This window comes from Girardinichthys multiradiatus, chromosome 19, assembly GCF_021462225.1.
Source record: "Girardinichthys multiradiatus isolate DD_20200921_A chromosome 19, DD_fGirMul_XY1, whole genome shotgun sequence".
NCBI lineage: Eukaryota > Metazoa > Chordata > Actinopteri > Cyprinodontiformes > Goodeidae > Girardinichthys > Girardinichthys multiradiatus.
Genome location: NC_061811.1, coordinates 23,069,204 through 23,082,675, shown reverse-complemented (window position 1 = coordinate 23,082,675; position 13,472 = coordinate 23,069,204). Strand labels below are relative to the sequence as shown.

General features: G+C 40.2%; 1 protein-coding gene across 1 annotated transcript in view; it reads right to left on the bottom strand.

Annotated features, from left to right (window-relative positions):
• Positions 1 to 13,472, bottom strand: part of meis2a (Meis homeobox 2a) — a 99,853-nt gene that overhangs the window by 30,771 nt on the left and 55,610 nt on the right. Inside the window, exon 9 of the mRNA XM_047345266.1 lies at positions 2,656 to 2,732. Coding sequence (XP_047201222.1) covers positions 2,656 to 2,732 — 77 coding nt within the window. The remainder of the gene's footprint in view (positions 1 to 2,655; positions 2,733 to 13,472) is intronic.

Genomic DNA, 13,472 nt, shown 5'->3' with positions numbered 1-13,472 from the left:
TTTAGTTTATTTAGGAAATTTTACTTAGTGAGCTTTTATTCACACAGCTGTTGTTATTCTGTCAATACCATACCATACATATTAAAGTACGTATGATTCTACAACGATATACATTCACATTAACATACATCACCTTGCAAAACTCTTTATACCCTTTAAACATTTTCATTTTTGTCATGTTACAGCCACAGACTTCAATGTATATTTTTGGGATTTTTTTTTTTTATGATTCAACACAAAGTAGTGTATAGATTTGAAGTGGAAAAAAAAATAAAACATGGTTTTCAAAATGTTTAACAAATAAAAATATGATCATATATTAAACTCTCATTACTCTCAAAGCTCTATATAAAATCCAGTGAAGCCAATTCTTCATTTGTGCATAATTAGTTAATTGTTCAATTAAATTACACACATAAATCCGTTCAAAATCAGTGGCAAGTCTTAAAGATTGTTCTGCACATATGCTTTCCACAGGGAAGCACGGTGGTGGAAGCATTATGCTGTAGGGATGCTTTTTTTTAGCTGGGACACCAAAGCTGGACAGGGTTGACGGGAGGATGGATGGAGCTGAATGCAAGGTAATGATGGAGGAGAAACTGTTAGAGGCTGTATAAGAGTTGGGACTGAGGTGGAGGTTCACCTTCCAGTAGGGCAAAAGCCTTACACATACAGCAGGAGCTACAATGAAAATGTTTAGATCAATGTATCATCACCTGGTAGACTGGCCCACCAAGAGTCCAGACTTTAATCCACTTTAACTGTTTAACAAAGATTTCCATCCAATTTAATAGAGTTTGAGCTGTTTTGCAAAAAATAATTAACTAACATTTCAGTATATTTATGTGCTAAGCAGGTTGAGACACACCTGAAAAAGATCTCCAGTTATAATTGCAGCAAAATGTGATTTTACAACATATTGACTCAGGTGGTCTGAATAAATATCCAAAATACAATTTTGAGAGTTTTACTTGTAAACATATTTGAAAACATTAATAATTTTCCTTCCACTTAGTTTGTGTTTGTCTGTGATGTAAAACCCCAATGGAATACATGTGCTTCTTTATTAGATTAACCAAATGTGCTTATTTCAGACAAAGTTTGTGGTCATAATAAAACAAAATGGCAAAAGATTAAAAGGGCATATACACTTTTGCAAGGCTTCTGAAGATGTGTTTGGATAAAATACATTTGATGTTTAAATTTAATGAATAAAGATAACAGAGGGACTCCACCTATGTCTATCTATTTTTATCTGTTACTCTGTCTCTCTCCTCCCAGTTTAGCTGAGTATTTCTGCATTAATCACCATGACATAGGCAAGGCAACTCAATTTTCTGCTCCTGTAGGTAAGGTGCACAACGTGGCATGAGGCATGAAACAGGCAAGCGTTGGCTAATCTTTGGTTACTGGTGTAATTGAAATGCTATCCACACTGTAGGGTGCATTAAAGTCTGATAACAACAGTTCCTGTGGCCAATTTAAGTAGCTTGACTTCCTCTGGCTATAAGGGAATAAAGCAAAAAGGTATGTAAGAGAGACAGAGCCATTTTAGGTTGGACGGTGGGAGAAAAAGGAAGGGAGGTGTTGGGGGAGGGGGAGGGTGGGGGCTGAAAGATAAGGCTGACAAACCCGGCTAATTCTGCAGGCATGTTTCTCATTGTGATCCGGTAAAAATGAGAAAAAAAAATGAATCACAGAACCAAAAAATCAATTGACCCTCGGGTGACTTGTCGGGCTGCGAGTCTGATAAACCTAAAAGCTTCGTTAATGTCGGCCTGCCTGTATCCAACAGATAGAGCACTTTGTAAATGAACCTGCTTTGATAAGTATATTAAGGAAAGCTGTGAATAAAAGGCACAGACTTGTCATTTGTAAATAGAACCCCCCGCTACATGGAATTAGAATGATAAAATGGGGCTCCATATAATTAAGTTTGTGTAAGACCTGAAATCCGTGCAAATACCTTCCCGGAATTTTGAAAGGAAGCTGTCAGTTCAATTAATCTGAACATCACCCTGAGAATGTACTGAACAAAATTAAGCCCCTGATAAAACCTGGGCTTGTATTTTGATAAGTAATTCCTGTATCATTTCTTTGCTTCTGTGATCAGTTTATTTAATCCACCACCCCCAGTTATGTGCTAAGCCATCTACAAAGACCCTGCTGGCCAGGCCACCGAAACCTTAATCCACCATATAGCTTGCGTAAAATGGGGAGGGGGTGGAAGACAGTTTTGCCTGTTGTGTGGCATCAGTGGCAATGCTAGGTATGTTTTTGGATGAAGGGGTGGGGTAAGCATGGGGGCTGTAGGGAAACCTTATGATGTCGGTCTGGTTCTTTCAATATATCCAGCTGAATACATATGCATCAAACTGCAAAGATCACAGTCTCCACTGCAGAACACTGTACGGATAACACCAGAACAGCTCAGTAGCTCAAACATAATGATGCCACAAAGGTTGTGTGTGTCTCTGTCTGTGAGTGTGTGTGTCTGTCTCTGTATGATGGGGAGGGATGTTCATAAACGGTTTTCACACTTTAGGAGTATTAGCTGTCATGGCTGGTGGGTAGATGTGGAGGCAAAAGCTTTTGAGAATAAAAGGCAGAACGATGCTGGTGGTGGAGATAGGGCAGGCGGGAATCTTGACTCACCAGTTGTTTACTTGTAAGATGGTGAGGCCTGTGTCTTGGGCTAGCTGCTTCTTCTGCTCTTCAGAGGGGTACGGGTGCTGCAGGAGAAAACAGACAGAAAAAAAAACAAACACACATGAGCCACTTTGATCTAAACATTAACAGGAAAATCTATGAGCATACTTGATTTCAAAATATTTAGCTAAAAACCTCAATGTATTTAATTGGACTTTTATGTGACAGGCCAAAGCCAAGTGGAGCAAAATAGTGAAGTAGAAAGAGTATTGCACAAGTGCAAGTCCAAGAAGTCTTTATTGTCCACCTAATTTAACAGACTGGGCTAGGGGAGCCTAGCTAAATACAGTGTTGGGCCCAGTCATGGGAGAAACAAAAGGACTGAACTACACACATAGAACAAAAGAGACTGATAAAAACTCTGAATCCCAGAATGCACAGCATTAACCCATTTTAATGACAGCTCCCAGGGAGGAAAAGTTTCACAGCTCAAATTCCCATGATGTCATAGAGGTATTCTTCCTTTTTGTCTGCAGCAACCTCTGCAGACAAGGGGTGACATATGCGTGAATGTCTTGATCTCGCCGGTCGAGTAAAAGACTGCATCTTCAAAGAAACCTTGGATCCAAAGTAAAGTACAATCTGCTGAGTATCCGGTGACTGTACTCCGAATGAAAATAAGACTAGCCACCTTGACCTTTCTGTTGGAGCTCCCACAATAAAGAATCTAAGCCAAAGATTCCCAAAGAATAGATGGTGTCCCTGTGTCAAGGAAGCATTTTTTTCCCTACCGCCTGAAGGAGACGACATTGAAACTGCAGTTCTAAATGCCTGGCATGTGCACGGGATTGAGCAGGCCGCCACCCAACTCACTTGTCCTATTGGCCATCCTCCTGTTCATCAGAACAGTTTATGTAAGAGGTGGTGTCTGGGCAGAGAAAATTGTTTTAGAATAAAACAATTTTAGTGTTGTCTATTTTGTTGTGTTTTGCTTTGTTAGCAAAACATACATATTTACACTGAACTATGATATCACTGCATCGTCTTAGTTTTATTAGTGTTTCGTCTTATTTTTCATTTTACTATTTTTTTTCCATACATTATTAATTTTCTTTATTCTTTTCATTTTTACTTTGTAGTTTAGTTGAATGTTACTAGCCTAGGTAAAGAGATGGTTGACTGAAGAATTAACTGGAGGTTAAAGTATTATGATAATAAATTCTTGAATTTTGGAGAGAAGTTGTTTGTTTAGTCTGTATATGTGTGCAGGGCTGGCTGTTTGAGAATGATAGTGTGCGAATTCACTCCTTCATCCATTGTTTTATGTTACCACACCTCACCAGATAGGTATTCATAAACAATATCTGCCAGAGGCTGAGAGCTGAGAGCAGGTGGTGCCAAGCTTAGTAATTTTGATCAGAATTATTAACTTCATTAGTAACTGCCTTTGGCATTTATTAGCTGTTCATATGCAAACCAAACCTTGTGTTCCAAAACAATAGAAATATTCTGGAAGAATACCTGTCAAAGGCTGCAAAACATTTGAGATTGGGCGGATGTTTACCTTCTAGTAGGACAACTACCTTAAACATACAAGCAGAGCTAAAATAAGATGATTTAGATCAATGCATATCCATGTGTTAGAAAGGCCAAGTCAAAGTCCAGACCTAAATACTATAAATAATCTGTGCCAAGAATTATAAACTGATATTCAGAGATGCTCCTTATCTAATATGAATGACCTTAAGATGTTTTACAAAGAAAAATGGGTAAACATTTCTCTAACTTTGCAAAGCTGGTGGAGATATAACCAAAAAACTTGTACCAGTAGTTCAAAAACCATGGTGTTGCTATAATTATGTTTCACCATGCACTACTGAATGTAATACTTTGCGTTGATCTATCAGGTAAAATCTCAATAAAATACATTAAAGTTTGTGTTTATAAGATGACAAACTATGAAGAATTCAAGAGGTAGGAACACTTTTGCTGGGCGCTGTATTAGTCTAGTTGCCTGCCACTGCACTTTACTATATGCATAGAATATGTTCCTGTGTTTGTTGCATTGTGTAATCTAAGACTGCACCTACTTGTGACATCCATCCAACCCTGCCACTCCCTTACACGGTATGGACATTCAGGACGTCTTGCACACAATCACGCTCAAAATTCTGTGTTAAACCAGTCAAAGGTGGCCAAACAAGTTTGGCAAAACTGTTAACTATAATAACCCTGTTTCAAATCCCCAGCCTGCCCACACGAAAAAAAAAAAAAGTTAAAAATATATAGGGCGCATACTAAACATATGCATTGCACACAGACTTAAAGAAGGCACTTACAGACATATGCACGATGACAGGACTTCACAGCAGGCCCAACACAGATATTGTGGTGTCTGATAATCCTTTCATAATGCCAAGCAACAAAATGAGTGGGAGCAGATTTGCAGCAAATACGTTTATCTTTCCTTGAATGTCTGACATGTATCCTAGTGGTGGCTTTTTCATCGAGAGCAGCTGAATACAAGCTAATTCCAAAGGAACTGAATACTGTGAAATCTCCTCCACAGCTCTGCCAGGACTTTTACCTGAAAATGGAAATCTCTGACAAGGGCTGCAATGAAACTATTTGTGTCAGGTCTAATCTAAAAAACATTGGTTGATATAAATGGCAGACCTTGGGCTGTCTTGCTCCCCCTGGGCCTGCTATGAAGCATGACAAAACAACAGTGATCGCTGGTGACAGATGTCTTTAAGGGCCAGATTAGGAGTCGGAGCGCACGCAAACGAAACAAATGAGACACTATGTGTTTCATTCACCACTGTGCATGCACACAGAAAGCATGTGCAAACAGAAATACACACAGGGGCATGAAAACCTTCACAGGCATGACACCTGCAAATCAAAACATAGAAAAAGTCCCTTTGAAAATGTGATGTTTAATCCCTCTCTATATTCAGATGGTTTTAGGCATCACTGACACACGTTCCCCTCTTTCCAGCAAAAAGAACCCAACTGTAAACACCTCCAATAGTCAAAACTTTGGCCTCGTCATTTTACATTTCAAATTCCACAGCTAGTAATGCTCGACTGGCTTGTGCTAATTGAATCCAATTTAACATGACGCGATAACAGTTGTTCAAGAAGCATTTTCTCATTTACTGCAGAAATAACTGATGTAAGTGAGAATTCATATCAATATGGAGAAGGATTACACTTTTCAGGTAGTCCTGCCTGTTTCAATGTTTTAATTAAAGGATAGATTAAAAAAAAAATGGTTGAAGGAATGTGCTCAATTAATAACAAACAAGACTAAGATTGGACAAATAATGAGTCCCCGCCACAGAGGAGGATTAATCTGATTTGTACTTGTATACACAGTCCCTTTTAATATGCTAAAATCATTAACAAAGGAACACTGATAATGCTTGCATAGAAATGCAATTTCTGATTGCCAGGTGCTGACATTTCCTTGGCTAGCTCTGACAGAGTTATTGTGTGGTTGTAAGTGTGTTTGCACAAATGAAGGTTGTTTTTAAAGAGAAGATGAGTGTGTAGAGAGAAAAAAGACGTCTACATCTGCATGTTTACCTTATTTGTGCACCTCCTCTCAGCAGCAACTTGATTCCGGAGTGCAGCCTATTTTCCCCTGCCCCTTAAACCTCTGTGCTTCCTTTCTGTTCATCTAAACTCTCTTGCAGAAGTAAGAGCAAGCACAGACATATCCACATGTGCACAGGAACAACCACAGACAGATTCTTAGGTCAAGATACCTTGGCAGGGAAGGGGTTTAGGTTTTGCCTAGATTGGAAATGGGAGTTGGTCATTTACATTGTAATAAGGCTTCCTCACCGTCTCAGCCTCAGACCAGTTCATCAATTGCCTTTTGTCAGCCAGAGCGCGCTCTAGCCCGGTGATAAATACGCCGGCCAGCGGCACAGCTCGTCCAGCGGCCACCGCGTAATGAATGGTTTGAACAAACAAGAAAGATGTCTCATCAAGGAGAGTGGGGACGTTAAAGCCCCCTTGCACACAAAACCCCTGAGTAAGGAGATTTACTCTAGACATGACAGTAAAAGAAAAAAATCCTATTCTGTCCAGCTCATGCCTCTTCCAGGCCTTACCCTTTAACCCATTCCTCCTCCGGCTCTCTGATGATCTCCTTTCCTCTGCCTGCAATGCTACAAGATGTTTTAACAGATGCACAGCCAGGTTTGCACACAAAGTACAATAACTTGTAAAAGCATTTACACCCCTTAAACGTTGTTAACACATTGTCACAACAACTGCTAACCTATATGCATTCAAGTGGGATTTTATGTCATAGACAAACTCTGAGTAGTGCATAAAAGTGGGAGGAATATGATACTTTAGCCTCAGGACAACATCCCTACGGTAAAACATGATTAACACACCATCCCCTCGGCGAAACATGGCGGTGGCAACATCATGCTGTGTGGAGGTTTTTCATCAGCAGGAACAGGAAATCTGATGAGTTGATGAGGAGATGAACTGAGCCAAACACAGGGGAATCGTGTGAGAAAATCTGTTAGAAGATGCTAAATAAAATGGCTTAGATCCAAGAAAATACATGTGTTAAAACGGCCTACTCAGAGTTCAGACCTATATCTAATTGGTAACCTGTGCTGAAATTTACAAATGTATATTCTCCAGTCTCCCTGACTGATTTTGAGCTATTTTGCAAAGACGAATAGGCCAAATATTTCAGTGTCTAGCTGGTAAGGACATGTCCCAAAAGACTTGAAGCTGTAATTACAGCCAAGAGTAGTTCAACAATGTATTAACATGAGTTGAACACAAATACATGCCACACTTTTCTTAATTTTTATTGTTGAAATAAAAATCTGGTCTAACATAAAATCCCAATGAAATACATTGACGTTTGTGGTTATTACCTGATGTAATAGGAAAAAATTCAATGTGATATAAATGCTTTTAAAAAGCAGAAAGAGTTTCATTCACACAAATGAAAGTACTAATTTTCTCTGCATCCTAAAATGTTTGCCCTTCCATTGTAGCTGATACACACACATATTTTATGATTCAAGGCTAATTCAAGCAATATGACATTCTGGGCCTTAAAAGATTGCGGTAAAATTGGAGAAATTAGAGATTAGAATAACCTGTTAATGGTAATTGGAACAATAAGTTAAATGAATAATTTTAAATCAGCCAATAAGCACAAAAAATCTTCTCAGATTTGAAAAGAAAGTAGTCATGTCTGATGTGTTCACTTCTGGAAATGTTTCCAACTCTCTGGGGACACCATGACATGATTATTTAATGACTGAAAAACAAACACACTGGAAGAACAAAGAGAGTATTGATAACCTCCCAAATAGCTTTGGATCCATTCAATATGTTCAGTTAAAAACACCAAAGCTGATCTCCTTACAGGGTTTTACTGCAAGACATAAAACAGTCTGCAAATAATTTTAGTCAATTTTAATTTGTTTCGGAGCAGCACAAGAATTGAAACCACTGTTATTTATGCAGAAATCTGTTTAAAACAAAAGGACATACAATCAATCTACATGTCACCTTGTTCTAACAATCTGTTGTATGAATTCACACACAGGTGGATCACACTGCCATTCATCAAAGAATCAAGCTATGTCTGCATATTTGTATGTGTGACTGACTGCTGGCTAAATTGCAGGGTTTGATGTGCTCCCTGCTCTCTGATAAGCCTGGAAGTAATAGCCCTATTGGCTTCTGAACATTACAAGCTGAGGTAGCTCTATCATCTGCTGGGTATGGTCCTTAAACCCCCCCCTGAGCCCAGCTTGGCATTTTAACACACACCACACATAATAACCACATGTACCGCTGGACAACTCTTACTTCACAGCACACCTTCCACCCACGCTGACTCCCATCTACTCATTCAACACCCAGTTTGCTATATATCACTTTCGTACTCTCCTGACACCTATTTGCAGCCGTCATCAAATCCCACAGCCCAATCATTATCCGGACTGCTCCTTGAAACCCCCACCACTTTTCCAGCTCCGATGCTTTCACTCCACCCACTGATCATGCAGCCCCCCCTCGCAGCCGGTGCACCTCCATTGATTAATTACATCATCAGTGTGTGACATGAGTTATGGAGCCAGGTCACAAGGTTGCAGTGGCTTGCAAACCTATTCCATGCTAATGACTCCCAGGAAATCACAGGCCATTGGCTGTTTATCTCCAGTGCCATGGCAACACAAAGGATTTTCTCAGGATGACTTCTGTGATTAAATCCCAGTTATTTTGTCTATTGGATAGGGATTTTAGATAATCTGCATCTTTATCTTCTATTTAGTGAAGTGTTCATTCATTTTGGAAAATAAACCTACAAAATGCTATTCAAAAGTGATTTTCTTTGTCATTGATCAGCTACATTATGACTTTTGTGTCAAGTTCTAGAGGAATATTGCATTCACACATTGATTGGAATCTTATTTGTTTTTAATCAAAGTGACTGGAGGATGATAATAATATTCACTGTCAGGAACAAATGAAGGACTGACATTTTAATATGGATTCTGCATGAAGCCGGGGTAAGATTGGCACATTTTAAATATCAAGTTGCCATAGTTAATAATATTATGATTGGCTTCTTTGACAAATGACAATGAGATTGAATGCATATCAGCATTAATGAAAGATTAAACAGATATGTCAAATAAATTCAGCACAAGTTTTCGAAAACAATCAGTGCATATAGCGCAGTGTTACCTTGCACTGAGTCCAACTTCATTTGGTATCGTAGAAGAAGAATTTCTCCATTTAGCTCATTTCAGTTTTGATGGAAAGCATCTGTGGATAGCGATTTATAAGTCCTGGCACAGGTTCTTAACTGGATTTAGGTCTGGACTTTGACTAGGCCATTCTAATGGATGAATATGCTTTGATCTAAACCCTTCCATTGTAGCTCTGGCTGTATGTTTAGAGTGGCTGGTTTGCTGGAAGGTGAACCTCTGCTCTAAAGCATCCCAGCAGCATGAAGCTGTCACCACCATGTTTTAGTGTGGGAATGGTGTCTTTAGGTTGATGCAGAGGTGACTTTTAAAGGCTGCGGGGGACCATACATTTTGTTTAAGTGTACCAGAATCAAAGGGGCTCTATACCCCCTTAGAGTTTTAATGGTAACTTAAATATAAAAAACAATGTATAATTTTCCTTCAAAATTACACTTATGCATTACACATGCATTACTCTGTTGGTCTATCACATGAATTCCCAATAAAAAACTGGGAAATTTGACATTGTAACCCGACATAATGTAAAAGAGTTGCAGGGACATTGAAATTTTTGCAGGACACTGTGTAAAAGCATGATAAAACCTGCAGAAATAAAGCTGTTTTTTTTTTTTACCTTTTCAGTTTCATCTATATTTTGTACTCAGTATTTGCTTTCTCCCCTCTTCTGTGCAGATTTTTGTAGGTGGAGGTGGGGGTTTGTTTTATTCCTCTAGGAACAACATTGCTTCCTGACAACAGTCAGAAATGGGTCAAGAATGTCGAATCGACTCAATTCCTCAACCTTTCTGCACACACACACACACACACACACACACACACACACACACACACTCTTGTTTTGCTATATGTAGTGAGGACCATGTGTTGACTCCCATTGACTTCCATTGATTTTCAGTCATTTTCAACCCTTTCTATGCCCTAACCCTGACAACAACCCTAAACCTAACTATTACCAGTGCATGCCTAACCCTAACCTTAACCTAAAGTCAATTCACACCTTAGTCCTAAACCTAACCGTTACCAAAATAGGTCGTGAGGACCAGCAAATTGTCCTTACTTTGGTAGAAACGGTCCTCAATGTGATGGTGAAATCGGGAAAATGGTTCTCACTGTGATGCCAAGACAAGAACACACACACACACACACACATCCGTGTTTTACTATCTTTATGAGGACATTTCAGTTACTTCCATTGACTTCCATTAATTTTCCTTGATTTTTAGTGCCTAACCCTGGCCCTAACACTAACCCTAACCCTAACAATAACTCAATTCATACCCTAGTCCTAAACCTAACCCCTGTCCCAAGAACGGAATTTGAAAAAGTGAGGACCAGAAAAATTTCCTCACTTTGTCAAAATGTCCTCACTTTGTGATAAGAATACGAAAAATGGTTCTCACTCAGCAACAAGTACAAGAACACACACACACACACACACACACAAACTACTCTAAGAGATCCAGAACTCACATGATGTCAAACAACTAACCGCAAGCACTGCATGCGAACCTCAGATAACAGCAAATTAAACATTTACATCTGCACCTCATACAATCTACATTCACAACATAGGACTATGCTTCTGTCTCTCCCACCCCAAACTCCAAAGCATCTACACTCAATAAGCACTCTCCATGAACTGCCCTCTGACAGTAAAACAGTGAGGATTGCAAATAGATTGCAAACAAGTGGGGCTTACAACATCCAATATATAGGGGAAAGGCCCCCAGTCTGTCTGTCTGCCTCTCTGACTGGCTGGCTGGTAGGTTGCTTGGCAGTGCAGTGCAGTGCAGTACACCCCCCCCCCCCCCCCCCCCAACAATCGCTGGCTGGGCTCCTGAAGCCAGCTCCTGGACCCCGGCCAGCAGCCCGTTTGCTCTACACCATTAATTTATGTTCACTGGAGACAGTGCAAGGTTGTAGAGAGGCTCTATGCCATAACCGCCTTGCTTGCTTGCCAAGCTACAGCAAGAATAAAGTGAGTGAAGAGGAGTGAGAAGGAGGGAGGGCTGAACTGAGAGAGGGTGAGGAAGACACCCCGGAGAATGTAAAGATACAGGCATCTGATTGTATCAATGTCCATGAGGCTAAATAGCAATCACTCCCACACAATCCCAATGCACCTCCAGACATAACAATTGATCAACAGACAGAAGAAGATGTTTTAGGGGATATTTTGCCCAGCAATATTATGTATAACAGAGTAGGAAGACATGCTTTAGATCGATGAAAAGAATCAGAATAGGAATGTTGAAACCTGATGCGTTACCTAGATCAAAGTCTGAAGATTCACAAACAAATACAAAGTGAAGTTCCCCAATATATCTGTCAGAGTTGTATTTGTAAGCTATGTACTTGCTTTGCAGACCTAGTGAGACTTCTGACCTGCAGATCAAAGTCAGTCAGTCAGTCATTTTCTACTGCTTATTCCATAGTGGGTCGCGGGGGAGCTGGTGCCTATCTCCAGCAGTTTATGGGCGAGAGGCAGGGTACACCCTGGACAGGTCGCCAGTCCATCACAGGGCAACACTCAAACAACCATGCACACACTCATTCATACACCTAAGGGCAATTTAGAGTGACCAATTAACCTAACAGGCATGTCTTTGGACTGTGGGAGGAAGCCAGAGTACCCGGTGAGAACCCACTCATGCACGGGGAGAACATGCAAACTCCATGCAGAAAGACACCCGGCCGGGAATCAAACCCAGGACCTTTTTGCTGCAAGGCAACAGTGCTACCAACTGCGCCACCGTGCAGCCCCAGATTGAAGTCATCTCTTCAAAATTCATGAGGTAAAATTTCATCAACACAATCCAGAGCAGGGATTTCAGGATCTCTTGTGTCCTATAGGCACACTTTAGTTGGTACCAAACCCACTTCTTTTGTTTCCTGCTTACTCCACTGCATATTTTGTCTCCTACTCTCAGCTCATCTCATTCACATATTTCAAAGTTTTTACTCAACCTTTAAGCCAGGTCCTAGAGGGCAGGAATTTGGCATGCTTTTTCAGGCCAGTCTGCAGCCTTTGTTGTGGTAACTGCCTGCTCAGGGGCACCCAGCTCTGTTCTTCTCTTTCCTTTCTGGCTCGTCTGATGTGAACACACAACCTTACTCGCTACATTTAAGTTGTTGGCACTTTTTTCTAATTCTCAAAAATCATTCCCCTGTTCTTTAGTCCTCTGTGATGCCGCTTGTTGCAAGTGAGAAGTAATTGGTGTCCTGCCTTTGCGAGGTACTTTTAAGACCTATAAGCAGATCATTAGAGGCCTGGTGGGCCCTTCAAAGCAGAGCACCCACCCCCATTTTTTCCCACATGGGACAAAATCTACACCGCCTGTTACTGTTGCCAGTCATAAAGTCATTCAAACCATGTGCAAAAGCAAAATTTATTAAGTCTCTGAATAAAGATGTTTGCTTTTAATATCACAAGGGCCCCTTGGATAAAAGCTAAAATGTTGAGCTTTTACAAAGTGAATGGTTGAATATTTAATATTTTACCAAATGTGTATTAGACCCTATACAGTTATACCAAAGTATTCAAGCAATATTTGGAAAGCACAAAGCTCCTAACAAAATAATTAGCACTTAGAACTTAAAATTGCTTAAAACATTTGTCAGAAAAAGTGCTTAACAGTGTTCATTATTTTCCCCTTTTCTGATATTGGGTCACGGAGTGTAAAACAGACATCCCTCTTTCTAGCAAAACCCTCTTGCTCATTCTGGGGGATCCCTAGGTGTTCCCTTGCCAAAAAGGTAACATTTTCCCTCCAGTGAGTTCTGGGTATGTTCTGTGGTTTGCTCCTATCGGGATGTGCCAGGAAAACCTCCAGAGAGAGGAGCCCAGGAGGTATCCAGATCTAATGCCCCAACTAACCTATCTGACTACATTCAGTCCAGAGAAAAAACAGCTATAATTCAAGCTCCATTGGATTATGAAGATCCTTAACCTATGTCATAGCCTGAGCACAACCACCATATGAACTCAGGTAATGTCATACACTTGTATCTTGGATCTTGTTTTTTCTTCACCATGACAGACTGGAGCAG